The 21,058-nt window shown below is 38.9% G+C and overlaps 2 protein-coding genes across 2 annotated transcripts; one reads left to right on the top strand and one right to left on the bottom strand.

Annotated features, from left to right (window-relative positions):
• Nucleotides 1-3,976: 3,976 nt before the first annotated feature.
• Nucleotides 3,977-15,875, bottom strand: LOC117301191 (HD domain-containing protein 2-like). Its single transcript, XM_033785095.1, has 6 exons — nt 15,699-15,875; nt 14,357-14,481; nt 13,160-13,262; nt 11,880-11,948; nt 10,453-10,591; nt 3,977-4,393 (listed from the first exon to the last, which is right to left on the bottom strand). Exons 1-6 carry the CDS (start codon nt 15,753-15,755, stop codon nt 4,311-4,313), a joined length of 576 nt encoding a protein of 191 aa, XP_033640986.1. The 5' UTR covers nt 15,756-15,875; the 3' UTR covers nt 3,977-4,310.
• Nucleotides 15,876-15,888: 13 nt separating this feature from the next.
• On the top strand, nt 15,889-17,590 carry LOC117301190 (28S ribosomal protein S28, mitochondrial-like). The gene is made up of 2 exons (XM_033785094.1): nt 15,889-16,436; nt 16,992-17,590. Exons 1-2 carry the CDS (start codon nt 15,979-15,981, stop codon nt 17,122-17,124), a joined length of 591 nt encoding a protein of 196 aa, XP_033640985.1. The 5' UTR covers nt 15,889-15,978; the 3' UTR covers nt 17,125-17,590.
• Nucleotides 17,591-21,058: the final 3,468 nt, after the last annotated feature.

Raw genomic sequence — 21,058 nt, 5'->3', positions numbered from 1 at the left:
ATTGACTCCCATAAATGGCCGACCGTGTTATTCGACGAGGTAAAAGGAAAACCGTGCCATTTCATGGCATGTTTGTATGGATCATTGTATTCTACTTTTACAACATCTTTCTACCCATATGCATTTTATAAAAAACGGTTACAAACGCTTTTCAAAGACCAACTCGACCGATCCAAGGCAACGTGTTCCTTTAAACAAAAAGGTTTCTACGAGTAATCAACTATAAGGGGAAATATGGCTGGGTGAATATTGCATTGACTTTGGGTTAAAGGGAAGGTACACGTTTGGTTATTGTCAAAGACCAGTCTTCTCACTTGGTGTATCCCAACATCAGCATAAAATAACAAACCTGTGAAAATTTGGGCTCGAGTCGGTCATCGAAGTTGCGAAAAAATGATGAAACAAAAAACATCCTTGTTAGACGAATTTGTGTGCTTTCAGATAGGAATAAAATACTTCTAGCTAGAAGTCTTTTATTATTTTAGTGAGAAAATACCTCTATCTAAAAACTACTTTACTTCAGAGGGAGTAGTTTTCCACAATGTTGTATACTATCTCAACTGCTCTCCAATGCTCGTTACCAAGTCAGTTTTTAAGTTAATATTAATTTTGTTTTGAGTAATTACCAAACGTGTACATTCCTTTTTAAACAGAGAACAAATGACTAGAGCGGGACTTGAACACGCGACCTCCGGTTTAACGTTTCGATGTGGCATGAGATTCTATCCCCTGAACGGCGAACTGTGTACAAACAGACAATATCTGCGGTACAAACTACTTTGGATAGCGCCCTCTTTTGAAACATCCTCCTTATAGCACACGTTTATCCAAATGGGGGATGGAATCTCCGGCCGACAGATTTTCTTGGGACACCGGCGCTGCTCCAATTAAGCCAATTAGCCCTTTGTTGGCGGTCTCCCTATTCATATGCAAATATCTTTGTTCGGAGTGCCAGCCAGAAGCCATACAGCCGTTATCTGCAGTTTTTTTAATTTTATTTATTACAAGTAACACTTTTACCTTCTTGAGTTAGTACCAAAATATGGTTGCCATTCAACTCTATATCGCCTTTGCTTTCCTTGACCTCATCATCAACTTAGTCATCAGCATTAGCGTACACGTCATCAGAACGGGGCTCCTACCCTTACTGAAACGTGTGCACCACGTGGTTCGTATCAACTTTACAAAACAAATGACAAAACGAGAGAAAAACAAATCCAAACTGATCTGACAAAATGAATGTGTGATGCTTATCTCAACAGATCACTGAAAGACACTGGACAATATTGGAAATTGTCAAAGACCAGTCTTCTCACTAGGTGAATCTGAACATAAATTGTGCACAAAATAATAACCCTGTGAAAATTTGAGCTCAATATTGGTCTTCGAAAGTTGCGAGATAATGATGAAAGAAAAAACACCCTTGCCACACGAAGTTGTGTGCTTTCAGATGCTTCATTTCGAGACCTCAAAATCTAATTCTGAGGTCTCGCAATCAATTCGTGGAAAATTACTTCTTTCTCGAAAACTACGTTACTTCAGAGGGCACCATTTCTAACAATGTCTTATTCTATCAACAGCTCCCCATTGCTCGTTACCAAGTAAGGTTTTATGCCAATAATTATGTTGAGTTATTACCAATAGTGTCCCCACTATATTACCTAAGAACTACGTCAGGTTTACAGTCTGTCAATAAAATTCAAACCTCTTCTCAAAACTTAACTTATGTCACTAGTTCAAGGACTAATTTATAAGTAGTTTTGTATGTTTTATTTTGTTTGTTTTACTGTGCCTGCATGGATATGTGCGCATTACAAGTCTTTTCTATTATTGTGCACATAAGTTTCAAACCCACCGAGGCCAGGGGTCGATTTCACAAATAGTTAGGACTAGTCCTAGCAGATATACAAATTGCATGGATAGTCCTAAGTTAGGACGAGTAAATGGTCCTAACTCGAGATAAGACTAGTCCTAACTCTTTGTGAAATCCACCCCATAATCTCGGTAAATTATAAAGAACCAGGCCTAAACCACTAGTTGAAAACCTCTTCACCACACATTGATTCCTTTATTCAATGCTGGGATAGGGTGTGCAAACAAATATTTGGTATTATGCTCAAGATACATGTATGCTCTATAGGAGAAAATCGCACCTTAAGATTTGGTTTGTAATATCAACATAAAGTTAAAAATATATTTTATGGAAAGAGATCCATCAAAAATGTGATTAAATTTGACACAAATTTTGAAACTATTGATTTTTGACCTTTTTTTACCTGTTTACCCCAAAATGACATTAAAATTCAAAATCAAGCTGGGCATCCACCCTAATCGTCTTCCAGAGCCCATGATCCATACATCTAGCATGGATGCCAGCCATTAACAAACTATGCCGATTTTTTTCTAGAGCACTTTCAAGTTTGGCTGGTCTACTATCTTGCATAAAATAACTATTGTGAAAATGTTTACTCAATTATAATAAGTCATCAAAAATGCAAGAAAATAATGGAGAAAAAAAAACACCCTTGTTGCACTATTTTGTGTGCTTTCAGAAACCTGAAAAGGGCTCCTACCAGAAGTCTTTTAATATTTGGGTAGAAATTATGTATTTCTTAAAAACTACCTTACTTCAGAGGGAGGCGGAGCCATTTCTAACAATGTTTTAGACTTTCAACAGCTCGCCATTGCTCGTAACCTAGTACAATTACTTATAAAGGATTTTTAAAAATGTGTTCAAAAGTTCAAATGTGTTTCACGGATAACCAAGGCAAATTTTGATCCGCTGTGTACTTTCCATTTCTACTTTATTATTACATAGCCTACGCAGATTTCGGCGCTTAAGCGGATAATCCTTCGTGACCGTAAGCGCAGAAATCCGGGGTAAGCAGAGTCATGACACTAGGCACTGCTGGAGGAGTGAGGGCAAACAAGAAAACAGAAACATAAATAAGAGGAGAAAGACAATTCAGTTTCAACGTTATCTGTATTAAAGCTTTAATATTAGAACGAGTACAAAGTTCAATGACAGAATGAAATTGTTCATTGGAATACCATGCCGGGTATGGGCCTGTTTTAAACGGCCGTGAAATAACTCGTCGCTACCCTTTTATTCCCTTAATCAAATGTCATTGGCAGAGAGATGTGTTTGGATTGTATCACATGAACTCCTTTATTTTCAGGATTTTTTTTTGTCAAGTTTAAATAATATATCCTTATATAAAAATGTTTGTAACTAAATGTCAATCTTTATCACACATTCGCTGTCAAGAATGATTAAAATCTTTACCTAACGCTCTGTGAATTCAGTTCCGTCGTGATTTCCTCTTCTTTGTTAAAGGGAAGGTACACGTTTAGAAATTGTCAGAGACCAGTCTTCTCACTTAGTGTAACTAAACATATGTATAAAATAACAAACCTGTAACAATTTTGACTCAATTGGTCATCGAAGTTGCGAGAAAATGATGAGAGAAAGAACACTCTTGTTGGACGAATTTGTGTGCTTTCAGAAAGGAATCCAGAAGTCTTTTATTATTTAAGTGAGAAATTACCTCTTTCTCAAAATCTATGCTACTTCAGAGGAGTCGTTCTCCACAATGTTTTATACTATCAAAAGCTCTCCAATGGTCGTTACCAAGTCAGTTTTTAAGTTAATATTTGTTTTGAGTAATTACCAAACGTGTACCTTCCCTTTAAAAGCACTGGACACTAATGGTAACTACCCAAAATAATTTTAAAAACTTACTATTTGGTAACGAACGATGGAGAGCTGTTGATAGTATAGAACATCATTGTGAGAAACGGCTCCCTCTGAAGTAACATAGCTTTTGAGAAAGAGGTAATCTCTCACTCAAACAATAAAATACTTCCGCCGAAGCCTTATGAATCTGAAAGCACACATTGTAATGCAACAACGGTGTTTTTTCTGTCCTTATTATCTTGCAAATTTATTGACCAATTGAGCCAAAATTTTCACAGGTTTAGTATTTTATGCATATGGAATACACCAAGTGAGAAACATGGTCTTTGACAATTACCAAAGGTGTCTGGTGCATTTTAGCTGCCTCGATTGTTGGCACAGCCCTTTTGAATACAAACATGTATCAAGCCCCCGTTATTGGTCAGATTAAAAGTGCGGTGCTAGTTCTACTTCGACCTCTTCAGCAATCATGATCAGCGTTATGAGGCTGGAAGCGACATTATGTATCATGGAGGAAGATCCTCAAGCACATGATTGGTCACCGGGTTAGTACGGAGATTTTTTCTACCTCGACCTCTAAACCGATCATGATCAGCGTTGTAGGGAAGCGACATCAACTGGTTTCCTCCGATTGACCTTCCCTTTGCCTGTAAACCTCCTGGACCCAGTCTATTACAGTCGGATGCATAAATTTCCCTGCATCAAAAAGAAACAATGTGGACTTATAAAGATAGGGTCATAGATTGGTTGTCAATGTAATAATAATAATATCAAAGTCTTATACAGCGCACATATCTACCAAACAAGGTACTCAAGGCGCTTAGATTATACAAACTTTCAGAAAGATAAGTTAATTGCAGTGATGAATTCTGAGACCCCTTCTCTTTTCAATAAGTGCACTGGGTTCTTTTACAGACATTACACAACACATGGGACCAACGACTTTACGCCCCATCCGAAGGACGTAGCAATGGTCAAGTGTCTTGCTTAAGGACACAAGTGTCATGGCTGGGGATTCGAACCCACATTCTGCTAATCAGAAACACCAGAGTTTGAAATCGGTGCTCTTAACCGCTCAGCCACAATGGCAATTTATAAGCAAAGGTACACAAAAGACACAGTAAACGTTTCAGGTGAATACCAGCAGGCCTGTATGCTTCGTTTTTTGAAAGGGCAAGCGACAGTTCAGTCTAGCGCCCTCTTGTGGTCGCTTTTGAATCACTTCATGTTAAGGCATTTTCTCCTTGGTAAAGGGCCTTGGTAAAGGGCACCCTATAAGGAAATCATAAATTTCTACTGGAGCATTTCAGGGACACCAAAGCAATGACCAGGGGCATGGAGGCAATCGTCTTCATTGCCTCTGTGAATTATCAGGCCTGCAGTGCCCCCTTGCTGAGAAAACAGTAAACAAAATGTCACTGTATTTTCACAAGAATGTCAAAGCGATCAACGTTAAGGCAAGTTTCGGCAGAGGGTACTAACTGCATCTCTAGCCGCCAAATTTTCAAAAGAACCGTCCCTCGGAAATCTGAGACACCTGTTATATTGAGCAGAGGGTGGACTTGACAAGTCTGAATATTTGTTATCTTTCTGTAAAAAGCTGGGAGACTTCTTAGTGTTTTAAAAGTGTTTTTATATTTACAGTATTTTGCACTGGGTATAATAGGTTTTTTAGTAGGGTGCATTTATAGGGCTTATACACCATTGGTAATTATTGTAAAAGACCAGTGTTCTCACTGGGTGCATCCCAACATAAGCATAATTAACAAACCTGTGAAAATTTGAGCTTAATTGGTCATCGAAGTTGCGAGAAAACGATGAGAGAAACAACACCCTTGCTTGGACGAATTTATGTGCTTTAAGATAAGAGTAAAATACTTCTGGCTAGAACTCTTATATTATTTTAGTGAGATATTACCTCTTTCTCAAAATCTATGCTAGTTCAGAGGGAGCCATTTCTCACAATGTTTTATGCCATCAACAGCTCTCCAATGCTCATTACCAAGTCAGTTTTTAAGTTAATATTTGTTTTGACTAAATACCAAACGTGTACCTTCCCTTTAAAGATGTTATTAAAGGATTTGTAAGGATAATACAAATTGTTTAATTTTAGTTATGAAGTTATTTGAACCGTTTTTGTATGTGTGAAACATTTCCCTCTGAAATGAAGTCATATTCCAGAAAACTGGATCTGTAAACAACAATTATCTGTTGTTTTGATGTGTTGGAAATTGTTATTTTTTTCACGGATTAAGCCCACCTCTTAGAGACATTGGACACTATTGGTAATTGTCAAAGACCAGTTTTCTCACTCAACGTATCTGAACATATGCATAAAATAACAAACCTGTGAAAATTTGAGCTCAATCGGTCGTCAAAGTTGTGAGATAATAATGAAAGAAAAAAAACCTTGTCACACGAAGTTGTGTGCTTTCAGATGCTAGATTTCGACACCTCAATTCTAAATCGGAGGTCTTGAAATCAAATTCGTGGAAAATTACTTCTTTCTCGAAAACTATGTTACTTCAGAGGGAGCCGTTTCTCACAATCTTTTATACTGTCAATAGCTCCCCATTACTTGTTACCAAGTAATTTTTTATGCTAATAATTATTTTGAGAAATTACTAATAGTGTCCACTGCCGTTAACAATGTACATTGTACAGTCATTGTATGATTTGATCATATACAACTATGAACACTGATTGTGATTGCTTTGTCAGCTCTACCAATCATGTATAACGCGTTATAACGGTGCCTTTAAAGGGTATGTTGTGGCGGTAGTTAGCCTTGTTTCAAGGAACTAGTTCACACTCTTTACAAAGTACGTTCACACTGTATAACAAGTTCACACAACGACAGGAGGGGGTCCTACTACTTGCCGTCAACTCGCCGTCAACTCACTTGCGCCGTCAACTCGCCGTCAAATCCTCCAATATATACATTTAAAATCCACAAAAGAAGCATAGAACTGTAAAGTATCAGCTCAAAGAGCATTCGCGTAAGTTTTAGGTCATATTTCGGAATAAAATTTGATTTTTTTTCTCGTGAAAAAAAATTCTCGAAGCCAAAAAACTGTCGGCCGCCATCTTGCTTTTTCACAATGATTAGTCTTGGCCTAAGATGTCAATGATTGGTACTTTTTTTTATCAACACAAAGTCGTTTTTGTGAATGAATTTGTACCGAAAACCATAAGAATATGTAGTTTAGCCCAGACTTAACACTTCCGTGCCCCCTTTTTATAGATTTTTCATGTAAATTTAATGAGTTGACGGCACGAAAATGAGTTGACGGCGAGTTGACGGCAAGTCGGCGAGTTGACGGCAAGTAGTAGGACCGACAGGAGGTCTCTTGAACATGTACCAAGTCACCCATTCACCATACCGGCCTGCTAACAGTAAATTAGTCTAGTGTGAGTATGTGAATGAATGTATGTATTTTAAAAACCATTTAAATTTTTTTCTTTTTTTATGAATATGCCCAAATATGATTGATGAAGTGGAATTCACTTTGAATTAAGTAAAATTCTGCTATCATTCATAGTTCAGGCAACAATGTGACCTTTTTAAAACCCAGCTGCAGATGCCGGAAGCCAATGTTAACAAAGACAGAAGTCATATTTAGAATAAAGAGAAAGTTTTTTTCTCTTTTCTTTTTGTATTTTAAATGTAAATGAAAAGGTAATAAATCAACCTCCTTACATACATTTTTGTGCACAGTACATCACTTTGGCTATACATTGTAGCATCACAATTCAGATATTATTTCACACCTTTTGTCTGGCTGGGGGGGCGTAGTGATAGCCAGAGGGCTAATAATTTAAAGCAAACAAATTTTTTCTTGAAAACAAACAATAGGGAGCTGTTGATAGTATAATAACAATGTGAGATACGGCTCCTTCGGAAGTAACCTAGTTTTTGAGAGAGAGGTAATTTCTCACTCATATAATAAAAGACTTTGGGCCTGTAGCCTTTTATTAGGTATCTGAAAGCACACACAACAAGGCCGGGTATTTTTTTCGTTCAATTTCTCTATTATCTTTAAATTTTCACAGTTTTGCAATGTTGGGATACAACAAGTGAGAATACTGGTCTTTGACAATTACCAAAAATATCCAGTGAGGCTTGTCTGCCCATGAGGGCAGCATCCAAACATACAAAGAAGACATTTCCAATAGTCGCCTTTTTAAAACATTTTTTGGAAGATCAAATTTCAACACATACTTGATTTCTTATCAATGGGCATTTCAGACGAAAGCACCATTACCATCTTTATAACAAGTCAGCTTTCAGATAAAAATTACACGATTTTTGTTTGGGGTCATTACCAAAGAATGAGCAAAGTAGATAACACAAGAGGTCGCTGCCCTTCGCCAGACTTCGTGTAGACTGGCACATTTGGTGATAGATCTTCTCATAAATTTCAAATTATGTATTCTGGATGGACTTCTCTTATGGTTGATGAGCCTATGAAACAAGAGGACTTGTCAAGTTGGTGGATCATAATATATAACAATTTTCTTCCTTTTAATTTGTTTTATTTCTAATGAAATATGTAGTATCATAAGTGTATAGTTTTTAATGTTAAAAAAATCATCATTTTGTATTATGCTAGTACATGTACACATATATTTTGAAAAGGAAATAAATGTAGTTGAATCGAAAATTTAATGTTTAACCAAATAAGTTAGTGTTAGAGTACATGTAGTCAAGTCGTTTGGATGGTACTCATACTTGTCCTTAGTACTTATACTTGAATAGTACTTAAGTACTGGTACTAGAACATGTACTCAGTGGGCAACATACCCATTACCCATACTCCTCCAAACTTGATACGTGACTGAAAAGTAATCTGTACTCAAAGTAACTTAAAGTCACTCAACTGAAAAAGTACTCGGACTCCTACGTGTATATTATGTACTCGGACTCCTACGTGTATATTATGTACTCGGACTCCTACGTGTATATTATGTACTCGGACTCCTACGTGTATATTATGTGCAGTGCACTAGCGCTCAAAATACCATTTTCTTTTCCCGCTTTCATATGTGTGCGTTAAAGGATTTGGGAACTTTTCGTTACACAGAACACAATGGCCACAGAATTACATTCCACTCACACCATTTAAAGATAATGATACAAACTATTACTTGCTGAGATGCTGTGAAAAAATATCACTTGCTGTAGTTGTTTGACTCATTTCTCAAAAACTACAGCACCTCAGCAAGTTATAATTTAAGGGAAGCTTTCTACCATCATGACTACACCGTATATCTTCAAACCGTATTAGTTTAATGTAAATCCGTGGACATTGTGTTTTTTGTCCAACAAAAAGTACCCAGACCCTTTACAAAGAGATAAGCTCTGAAAAAAGGTTAACATTAAACACTTCTTTGGTGTTATTCAATTTTTTAAACAACCCCTGGTTTCTTAATTCATGTCTAAATCAAGCATGCACTGTCATCTGGATGACAAATATCTCTCTCATGGCATACTGTAATAATAATAATAATTTGGGGGGCTAATCCTTACTCGCAGCTAAGAGCTTAATTGCGAAGGACGCGGCTACAACGTGTTCGAGAAGCAGACATGCAAGGGCGCATTCAGCTGCCAGCCACATCAACCCATTATGACCATGGAGCACAGCCAAGATCGAAAGTGTTTGATTTTTTCATCACTGTGTACCAAATTCCATGCTAGTCTCCTCCAATATTTCCCCTATTTGCACTACACCATGTTAGGTACTTACAATATATCTAAAAATCAACTCAAGACCTACATGTATCGCAAGCGACTGACAAATATTTGAACATAGTCAGATCCCAGCTGTGCATTAACAGAACCAGCTTTTCTTTGTGTCAACTTCAGCGCTAAATGTGGAATTTGAATTTGGGGTCTTTTGTGATTCATTCACTCGCTCAATCTGGGACAGGTTGTCAGGTACCGATGGTTCGATTGCTTGCATTACACTATCAACCATGACCATTGACTATGCACTCTACTAAAGACCACACTGAGTGCAAAGCACCTCCTATGCACCACCTGCTCTCCTTGAGGGAGAGGGGGGGGGGGGGAATTGACACCGATAGTGTCGTAACAATTAGATACACATAAGAGAATCAAAATTAGCATCACATGGTTTTAAAGTGGTACTGGTATTTTGTGATGCATTCATACACTCCAATCTGAGACAGTTACGATGGTTCGACTGTTTGCATTACACTATTCAACCATGACCTATGCATTCTTCAAAAGACCACACTGAGTGCCTGGCACCTCCTACGCACCACCTGCTCTCCTTAGGGGGAGGGGGGGGGGGTTAAAATCGAGAGTGTAAAATGAGTGAGTGAGTGTCATAACATTTTAATAGATTGTGTTTTTAATGACCCCGATGGAAATAAGCCGTTTTTTTTAATCAGCTTTTTGGGATATCCTTGGCTTTCAATCTGCGTAAATCTTTTGCGTATGCTTGATTTTAATGCCAAACAAATAAATAAAAAATAACACCACTCATGGCAAAAATTATTGTAATTTTAACACCCCTTTTTTTTTCTATGTGACAACAACATGGTGAAAATTTTGCAGGGCAAAAATATCACTATTGAGAGATTTAAATCTCTCAATAGTGATTCATGTACACATGTTGATATGGTTGTTAATTTGTTGTATACTGTTTATTGTTTTTAGCCATGTTACCTTTTTTTAATGTTGTGTACAATAACTTTGGTATCAAATTCGTTTTTGTTTTCAATCCTACCTTTTGTAGAATCAAAGAAGTCTTGCAACTGCTTCGGTCTGTTCTGAAGTGTTTCGTACTCAAAAGCCTGCAGGACCATCTCAAACTTGTCCAAATCTTTGACAAATTTGGCTTCTTGAGTAGCACAGTCCTCGTATTCCTTGAAATACACAGAGATAAAAGAGTTGAAAATTCGAAGCCACTTCAATCCAATGCTCGATGAAGCTTTCTCCGGCCTTGTCAGAGGTCCCACACCCCACTTCACCCCAGATAGCCCCCCCCCCTAAAAGAGTGGAGATACATTTAGTGCTCTCAAAAAAAGGAAAGGGAAACAACAACAAAAATAAGCACAACACGACCCCCTACTAAAAGACGAAAGCCCCCAGAACCTCTCACTGAAAAAAAAACAAGGGAGAAAGAAAACCAAGTAAGGTATAAGCAGTCCATCAAATGATATCAACTTTGCAGCTTATACAGAAGAGCATCTAAACAGTTTGAATGGTAGGTAATAGACCGATCCAGTAGGCTCCGCCCACGACGCACGTGTGAGCAAGAACACGTGGGGCTCTACAATGCCTTTCTGCACAACTCTGCCGCGCGCGCCAAGCATACGCACACGTATGTCGGACCTTAGTGTCGACCTTCGTTGCGTTGTGATTGGTCAATACGCAATGGGGCGGAGCTTAATGGATCGGTCTATTATCTAATGGGGGACTTTTGGGACACTAGGTGGCGGCAGACCTACCAGGTAAATCCAATGTTCTCGGTAATGTGCGCATGCTCAGAACTACGTAAACAATGAAAATTTACCTAGTAAATCTGCTGCCACCTAGTGTTCAAAAGTCTCCCATTGGATCAGTAAAGTATTTCAGCAGGTGTACATGTGTACATAGACAGGTCTGTTGGACCACCGGAACATTCCATTGGAATATTCACAAACGTAGACCTGACATGTAGGAATGTTTCTGTAGTTCGGCAGAATATCACGGTCCAGCAAAACATTCTGGCGGTTCACTTGATTAATAATAATAATAAGAACTAGTTGTTATATAGCGCATTTTACAATAACGTCTAAATGCGTTTTACATTAGTGCCCTGGTCAATGGGCCAATAATACTCCTGTAATCTTTCTCAGCTCCTTGGGTAGTATACATCCTTGAGCTGCCGTGGCGCTCAACTCAAGTTGCTTTTTCATACACAATATTTATACCCCTGGGTGAAGAGTAGCAATTATAGTAAAACATCTTGCTCAAGGACAAAGTGTCATGACCTGGATTCAAACCCACACTCTGATGACGTAACCACCAGAACTTAAATTCGATGCTCTTTTTTACCACTCGGCCATGACACACTGTGGGCGTATGTCTTTGGGAACATTGATACACGCCCAGTGCGTGCCAAAAGTTTGAGACAATGCTCCCTTACTGGAATTGATGGAAGAAGCTTACCTGCCATAATGCACATAGCTCTGAACCTACATCAGGATTAATCAGGCTGCCGATGTGGTTCATGGCATCCTACAAAACAAACAGATGAGATGAAAACTGGGTACGATAAACTGATGATAAACCGTTTATAACTTATCAAAGTATAAAATGTAAAGGAGACTTTGGATCGTTGTGGACAGAATTCTTCACTAGGGGCACACACTGGGTGGGGTGGAATGGGGATTGCTGCTTCCTCTTTTTAGCATTAGAGGTGCTTCCTATAGGAACAAGTAAGTTGGAAAGGGAGTGCATTCTGCTCTACCAATCAGGCTCCTAGTGGATGATACCCATGCTTACATCCTTCTGGTCTGTTTAGGAGATAACCCTGTTTCAGCCCCAGGAGCAGGTGGCAAAGTGCCCCTGGTGACAGTTGACTTGTGTCGATAGCCCAAATCTAAATGTAGCCCTTACCTTGAAGTGGCCATCAAACCTTGTGATGTTAGGCAATCAGAATCTCTCATAAACAAAACAAAATTTAAAGGCAATGGACAATTGGTAATTACTCAAAACAATTGTTGCATAAAACCTTTCTTGATTACGAGAAATGTGGAATTGTGGTAGTATAAGACAGTGTGAGAAACAGCTCCCTCTGAAGTAACATAGTTTTCGAGAAAGATTCAAAGTAATTTTCCACAAATTTGATTTTGAGACCTCAGAATTAAATTTTGAGGTCCCGAAAGAACACAACTTCGTGTGACAAGGGTGTTTTTTTTTTTCTTCCATTATTATCTCGCAACTTCGACGACCAATTGAGTTCAAATTTTCACAGGTTTATGTTGTGCATAATAATGTTGAGATACACCAACTGAGAAGACTAGTCTTTGACAATTACCAATAGTGTCCATTGCCTTTAACAAAAGTAATCATTCATGAATACACTCAACTTGATGATGGAAACTAAGTTTACCAGCCGTGAATTTGCATCGGGGATAAAGATTTTTAAGAATATATATCCATTTTTATTTTTTACCCATCTACATTGGTGTGTGTTAGCACTGTATTCTCAGTACTTTCCTGAGTATTAACGTCTATGCTAAAACATAGGATTCGAACTGCCAATCTCGGTGGTCCAGTTGGTATGACACTGCTCTAGAATTGCAAAAGTCTTGTGGGTTCGAATCCCACCCAAGCAATATGCCTGAGTGATTTGTTTTCATAGAGCTTTGGAAAGTACTGAGTATACAGTGCTCACACACATCGGTGTATTATATCGGTAAAACTGAAATGAATAATAAGTTCACCTTTTCCCGTTTGTATTTGTCTTCTTTGCTTACTCCGTCTAAAGGTGTAATATCACCAACAATCGACTCTGCCAGATCATGAACTATGGCCATCTTCACACAACTAGATTGGATAAAATGAACAAGTTGAAAAACTTTATACAACGATTCTTTTATTTAATAAAAATAGCAATACAAATTTTGGTCACTAGTGTATTCTGCTCTGGCTTTGCTAGCCAGGATCCTAGTGGATGATATGCCTACATCTCTATGGACTGTGAAGGGGCTAACCCTGTTTCAGCCCTAGGGGAAGGGGCAATGTGCCAATGGTAGCAGTTGATTTGGGTCAACAGCTCTCATCAGTTCAGTCTTTTAAAAGCAGTGGACACTATTGGTAATTACTCAAAACGATTATTAGCATAAAACCTTACTTTGTAACAAGTAATGGGGAGCTGTTGATAGTACAAAAGATTGTGAGAAACGGCTCCCTCTGCAGTAATGTAGTTTCGAGAAAGAAAATAATTGTCCACAAATTTGATTTCGAGACCTCAGATGTAGATTTTGAGGTCTCAAAATCAAGCATCTGAAAGCACACAACTTTGTGTGACAAGGGTGTTTTTTTCTTTCATTATTTTATGCAGATGTTGAGATACACCAAGTGAGAAGACTGGTCTATGACATTTACCAATAGTGTCCAGTGTTTTTAAGACAGTTTCAGATTCCAGAATCTAAATTAGAAAAATCATTGGACCATATGGGTTTTGCCACCATTGCATGGTGACTAGGGTGACTGAGGTTCTTATTTTTATGAGATATCACTTAACATCACAAGACCACTTCAACACGATAAGTTACACTTAAACTGATTTGGGTCATCCACCCAAATCAACCACACCTGGGCACATTACCACTTTGAAAGTGGCTACCATCCACCAGGGGCCTGGGTGGTAGCGCAGAATACATTACTTTCACAACTTCTTCTGAAGAAACTAGGGTCTCAAAGTGCCTCGCTTTTAAAGGACACAAGTGTCATGACTGGGATTCGATTAATCGAACCCACACTGCTGCTAACACCAGAACACACGCCGGTTTTTATGACAGTCTCTGGCGTTATTCACAAGCCTCGAAGTGTGACGTCAGATGTTCAGGCTATAAGTGGTATACTGCCAACAATTTCTACATTATTTTGTTTACCTCTATGGTACATTAACTACTTACTGATCCCTTCTCAATCCTTGCCCCTCTGGAATGAGCATGGCCAAAACTGCCATTCTGTACATGTGGTCAGCTACACTCTCTGGCTCTTCCACTTTGGAGTTCACCCACCCTGTTCTTTTCACACGCTGTAAATATAATCAACAATCAACAACAACAACAAATTAATAAATATAGACAACAAGACCTTTCAACTAAAATCAAACATTATAAACACATCTACAATCCCAGCCATACATGTATCACGTTAGGCCTCCGCACAAACACCAAGCCCCAAGTCCCCTAGACTTGTAGACAAGTTGTTAATGGTCCCACGCGGTGAGATAGTCGAGTTGCAGCGGTGCTCTCGCCAGGTCACAGCACTTGTGCGAACTGCTGGTTGCAAGACTTCTACTCCCCGTTAATGGGAGTAGAAGTCGACAACCAGCAGTTAGCGATCTCGCCATAGCACCGCCATAACTCAACTATCTCATCGCGTGGGACCATTTACAACTTGTCCACAAGTCTACGTGCCCCCTTTCAATGTTGGCCCTCATAGCTCAGTATACATGTATGCGTTCCAACCAACATGGAGCGGGGGAACGGGGGGAATGTTTTTAGTCAAACTGCGAATGGGTGGCCAAAGCATTTTGGCCGGAATTGTAAAGTACTGTAGTGTAGTGTGTGTAGTTAGTTTCATCATGGATGAAAATTGTCTTCCTCCATGCTTTCATTGAGTATTGACAACATGAGAACAAATCTCTTTGTCAAGATCTGAAATTTACATAATAAATGGTAATTTATTGAAAACAAAACTAAAACTTCACAATCTTCTCCACAGAACGAACATAATAATAAGTGCTCATCAATCCTTATATTTTTTTTATGAACATCATAATAAGACATAAAGACATAACATCATAATGAAGTGGTAGTTGTTGCTTTGAAAGAAGGTCATGTTGGTCATGATTCAGTTTTTAATTTTATTTTTATATTTAATATAATCTTTTTATAGTTTAAATGGATGCAATAAAAAAAAAAGAGATACGTAACCTACCTAGTGACTAAAGTCTCATTTATAATTAAAAAAAAACTACACGCTTCATTTTACACTTTGGAACCATAGAGCAAGGAACAGACTTAACTGTTCTCAAACTAGCGACAAGTTATGGCAGTATGGCTATTTGTATACTATTATTTTCTACCAGACTAGACTAGAGTTTAGATTAGGCAGTAGGCCTACAAGTTCAATAATACTTAAATATAAGAAACGCATAGGAAATGTCAAACTCAATAATAATAATATCCAATAATTTATAAAAATTAAATCATATTCAGGAATCTATTTTTCATTCAAATTACTCACTTTTAACTGGCCCACAAGTCGCATGAATTCGATGGTACTTTTTACACTTGTTGCCATTGTAATGGTTTAATTCTGAAGTGTTGGAGAACCCTGCTAAAAATAACAAAATATGCTGGAAGTGTCTGAACCGAAAGTATGACTGTGAAGACTGGAAGAACTGGATTTACAAGGTAGCCGCCGACTGCTTTGGTCCAATCAAACTGTTTCTTGCGCGGCTATTTCGGCAATAGAGATTCTCACCCTCATTCTGATTGGTCAATTATAACGAGGCTTAATCAAGATGGCGGCGCCCATGAGACTAAGTGTGCGTGTACAGAATGTGCTCAGAAATCTGACCAAAACTGGTTCACCCCGTTGGCATACGACTGCAAGATGGTTATCAAGTGATTCTACAGACGTAACGGATAGTTCTTCACCGGATTTAACGGAAACCATGGACAAAGGCAGCGTGCCAGAGGCAGAAAAACCCAGCACCAAACTAACCGGTTTTGCTCAGGCATTTGAGAAGCATTCAAAAGTGCATCAAACTGATCTTCACGAAATAGATGCAACACAAGAGATACCAACAACTACAAGCAGTTTTGCAACGCTACTCCGAAATTCAACACACGTCCATATTGGGAGCGGAAAGGGTCAAATTGTATTAGGGAAGATATTTCACACGGTTGAGGATGATCTGTACATTGATTTTGGAGGGAAATTTCACTGTGTTTGCAGAAGGCCAGAGGAAGATGCCGAGTAAGTTTTTAAGTTTGTTGATCTGAATCTGAATTTATTTAGACAGCAAAGCATCCTCTCTTTGTGGAAAAAACAAACACTTTTGTAAATTAAGAAATGTCAGTTTTTCACCACACCTATCAAAATCATTGCTTATATTTCTTCTTCCTACTTAACTTAGTATTTGACACTGTTTGAGTGTTGGGGGCAATTATTAATTAAAATTAAAAGCATGTTACTCAAGGCAAGGACTATGCATTGATCAGGATTCAAACCCATAAATGATGGCTCAGCCACCAGGGCCCAATTTCATAGAGATAGAAACTGGATTACCAACTGAATTTCCATTCGTTGCATATATTATTGCTTGTTATACTGGTATTCAGCTGTTGTTTGCTTATCCTGAAAATCACGTGGAAATTCGGTTGGTAATCCTGTTTTTATCAACTTGGAAGAAATTTCATGCTAGAAGCAAATTTGTCTGAAATTGGGCGCTGAACATGAATTAGAAATGACATGCTATGATGACAGCAACCTGCATTTGACATGTGTTTTTTATTTTGTCTGCATGCACAGGAAATTTCACCGAGGCGTGAAGGTGCGTCTCCGTTTGAGGGACGTCGAGCTGACAGACCACTTCATCGGAGCAGCAAGAGACCTCAGTCTCCTTGAAGCGGATGCAGATTTATTAGGACTCGCTAAATCATAGACTCAAACTTTGACTCAAGTACCAAGCAGTATGTTTCAATAGCCCTTTTCACACTACTCTATTCATCACAGGGGTTTCCCCCGGGAATAACGACCCGGAGTAACTGTGGGGGAACAAATAGAAATGGTGCCTATGCAAGTATTTCAGGTTGCAGTACCTCTTGACATTAGACTATTTTAAAGTATAAAGTGTGCACTATAGACATTTCAGTCTGTAACATACCAGAGGGGGTAAGAGAGCCCCACTCAGAAATCGAAAAAATGCACAATGGTTCAATACAGATAATTAATAGCCCAAAAAATGATATGATTTTGACCCTCGGGCCAGGCGTGTGATTTCTTATAGATTTTCTTATTTAAGGATTTTTTTTTATCATACTCTCCTTTTCGACGTAAAATTTTATTGTAAGAAATAAAGCATTAGCCGAAGGGAGAAATAAACAGCTCTCATCATGTGCAAACCTAAAGCTTTGTCTTTCTTGTAGTAAATAATGCACCTGAGTCTTTAAACCTCCTGAATTGTAACAACATCTGAGAGGTTTTGGGTCTCCTATTAAATAAGGGGGAACTGGAGAACCCATTCTAGCAAAATTTCACACAGGCCTGGAATTACACGAATGCAAAGAGGGCATGCCCTACATTGCCCTGGTCTTGGCTTTGGTGCCCTTCCAATGGTCATCCCCAAACCGACTGGCTGCCAGTTTCTTCCCATTCCCAAGCTAACAATAGACCTTTCCTTTCGATGTTTGCCAACACATGTTGGAAAACTATGGAAAGCCATAAAAATGCAAATCAAAAACAGATCCTTACTGTTTGTATTAATGTAACGAAAATATTCTAACTTTGTGTTGATTTTGTATCAAAAAAAAAATTGGAGGTATATTATTTATTTGAAATTTTGCAGAAAATGTTGAATTTGTTTAAAACATCTGTTAAAGGCACTGGACACTATTGGTAATTGTCAAAGACCAGTCTTCTCACTTGGTGTATCTCAACATATACATACAATAACAAACCTGTGAAAATTTGAGCTCAATTGGTATTCGAAGTTGCGAGATAATATCGAAAGAAAAAACAACCTGGTCACACAAAGATGTGTGCTTGCAGATGCTTGCTTTCGTGACCTCAAATAATTCTAAATCTCAGGTCTCAAAATCAAATTCGATGAAAATAACTTCCTTCTCGAAAACTACGTCACTTCAGAGGGAGCCGTTTTTCACAATGTTTTATACTATCAACTTCTCCCCATTACTCGTTACCAAGTGAGTTTTTTATGCTAATTAATATTCTGAGTAATTACCAATAGTGTCCACTGCCTTTAATAGTGTTTTACTAACATTCGGCCGACCATGCAACCAAGGCGGGTTGTTTATCAAGAAAAGGAAGGTATAATATTGTACCATAGCCTAAATTGATCTAAAATCCTCAAAAGTTTAAGCAAATAGCCCCAGCTGGTAATGAATGTTCAAAAGATTTGGAAAACTACACAATAAAGATAATCGGCTTGGCGCATAAGTTTTGCCCTATTGTTGTGCACCCTTGAGGTAAAACAAATTGGGCCGAAGTAAGTTGATTCAACAGAGGGCGCTATGCCTGAAACGGTGACCGGCTAAAATGTGGCGGCTAGATCGCGCGGGTCTGCCCATCCATGCTTTCAAACAATAATTGAGGAACTAGGTAAAGTGTTGCACTGAAAATTTGCAAAAGAAACAGTGTCACATTGTGGGGATAAAAGAGTAGGCGACGAATTCTTAAACGGCCGTTAAAAACCTTCCTGGGTCCAGTTGCCGAGCGATAAATGGCCCCCGCCTTTGGCTCGGGCCTTTATCACACGGCCACGACCCTGCCGGTTTTAAACGGCCGTTTAAAAACTCGTCGCCTACTCTTTTACTCCCTTCTTTATTTATTACATTCTTTTGTGCTTGGCAAACGCCTTGTATTTACCGATGAAGATAATGGCATATTAAAAACACAAGGTCCGGGAAAATTGTTTCTTCATTTGGCTTATTTGTTTTTATATTTGTTAGCAGTAGTTTGTTGAACTGATTTCATGAGGTAATTAGTTTTATAAGATTTTCGATCACTTACAGACAATGAGACTTTAGCTAGGATGGCATCGTAGAGGGCGCCGTAGACGTGATTTATATTGGACCTCCAACTGCATTCTTTAGAGGAGTCTCTGCAAAAAGAAGAAGGGAAAGGATTACTTACACACGCGATCCACCCCAAATATTTACAGTGAAAAACGTGGTATCACCTCAAAATCCCAATCAAGACTTCATTGTCATTGGTTAAGCATGTGTCGTGTATCAACTCAAAATGTCATTAAAGGATTCATTATTATTGGTTGTGCATGTGTTGTGCTGATTATAAAGAAAGGTTTGTTGCGGTGGGTGTGGCGTGAAGCGGGTGTGTGTGTGGGGGGGGGGGGTAATCTCAAACGGTGCACACGCTCTGCGGCGAATTTCACTAGCTGCCCACCCCCTGGCAAAGAAGGGGGACCCATCCAGACCCAAACTTGGTTATAATGGCTCAGTAGAACGTTAGACGCCATACGGCAGGCCCATCTGTCGAAGGTTGAGATTCACTAGTTGAGTTTCATGTTAAAAAAAGCTTCTATCAAAACAAAAATCAAATTAATAAAAATGTTGATGGGCGCACGACGCTAGGCGTATTGTGACTGGAGCGTGTGCCTTGACTGACGGGGTTAGAGGGCGGTATGCTTTTATTTAATATAGCGGAGATCGAGGATTCATGATCGCCCAGGGGGACGGGTGTGTAAGGGCAAGGGCATTGTAAGGACATTAAACAAAGGCTTGCGGGTTGGTTGACGGACAATATAAATGGACCATTTAAAAACATTTTGATTTTGTTTTAGATATCAGTCATAAGCCTAAACAAGATTTGTTCTTCATCTCAGTAGACGCATGATCGAGCCTGACACTTCACAGAGGCAACGAAGGCGATTGCCTCATAGCCCTATGGTCATGCCTTGGTGCCTTGAAAATGCTCCAGTATAAATGTACAACTTCCCCATAGAATCCCCTTTACCAAGAAGAAAATGCCTTGGTGACTTTGCCCTTTCAAAAACGCAGCATACATGGCTGCATGATGATAAGTTGGTTCTTCTAGAAGAAACTGGTTTGGTAGATTTGGGGGAATTGATTTCTTCTTTTACGTGGATGATTATTGACCTTGAAATGTACCCTCGCCCCGGGGTGTCACGCCTATCTAAGCCAGGGATTTGTAAAATTCAAATGGTGGTAACATTTCCTAAGACAAAGTAAGAGAAGGGGAACTATCCCGACATTGCCTCTGGGGCTATTACCACGACGAAAAGACCATTTGCGTTGTCCGCCATATTGGATGAAACGTGCACGGGAGTGACTTATGAAAGGCTGTCATCCGCTGAGAGTCGTGCGTAGCGCGTACACACGTGCACTTTTCCAACGTTTACATCAAAGATGGTGGTCAATGACGTCATGTGCAATCCATTTATATCGTAGAAATAGGTTATTTTTTATTTCTATGGTTTAACTACAAGTCCAATTGCTTGCTTATTTTTTTAGAGGCAACTGAGTCTTTATGGAGGATAAATTTCCACTAGGCTAACTGCAGTTTATGATTTCATGTTTGTCGTATCTCCGTGAAATAGTCCACGACCAGACACTGCACAAAAATATATACAATAAAGACCTTACATTGGCCGCCATCTTTGATAAAACGTGCACGCGTGAAAGGCTAACGTGGCTGAGAGTTGTGGACAGCGCGTACACACGGGCACCTTTCCATTGTTCTTTATCAAAGATGGTGGCCAATGACGTCATGTCTGATCCATTGATCTCTATTGTCAATTAGAGATCACTGATCCATCTGTACGAAAAAGGCAAAAGTAAGACTGACACATCAGTTTGTGTTAAAGGGACAAGGCCGTC

This window comes from Asterias rubens, chromosome 16 (assembly GCF_902459465.1).
Source record: "Asterias rubens chromosome 16, eAstRub1.3, whole genome shotgun sequence".
Classification (NCBI taxonomy): domain Eukaryota; kingdom Metazoa; phylum Echinodermata; class Asteroidea; order Forcipulatida; family Asteriidae; genus Asterias; species Asterias rubens.
The sequence above is the reverse complement of the archived record's forward strand: the minus strand, read 5'-3'. Positions and strand labels throughout refer to the sequence as shown.

What these genes read in the sequence shown, in the direction of transcription:
- LOC117301190 (XM_033785094.1), top strand. Translation starts at nt 15,979, where the DNA reads ATGGCGGCGCCCATGAGACTAAGTGTGCGTGTACAGAATGTGCTCAGA. An exon ending in AGGCCAGAGGAAGATGCCGA is followed by an intron (nt 16,437 to 16,991) that starts GTAAGTTTTTAA and finishes CTGCATGCACAG; the next exon opens with GAAATTTCACCGAGGCGTGA.
- LOC117301191 (XM_033785095.1), bottom strand. Translation starts at nt 15,755, where the DNA reads ATGGCAACAAGTGTAAAAAGTACCATCGAATTCATGCGACTTGTGGGC. An exon ending in AGCTATGTGCATTATGGCAG is followed by an intron (nt 10,592 to 11,879) that starts GTAAGCTTCTTC and finishes GTGTATTTCAAG; the next exon opens with GAATACGAGGACTGTGCTAC. An exon ending in CTTCTTTGATTCTACAAAAG is followed by an intron (nt 4,394 to 10,452) that starts GTAGGATTGAAA and finishes TTTTTGATGCAG; the next exon opens with GGAAATTTATGCATCCGACT.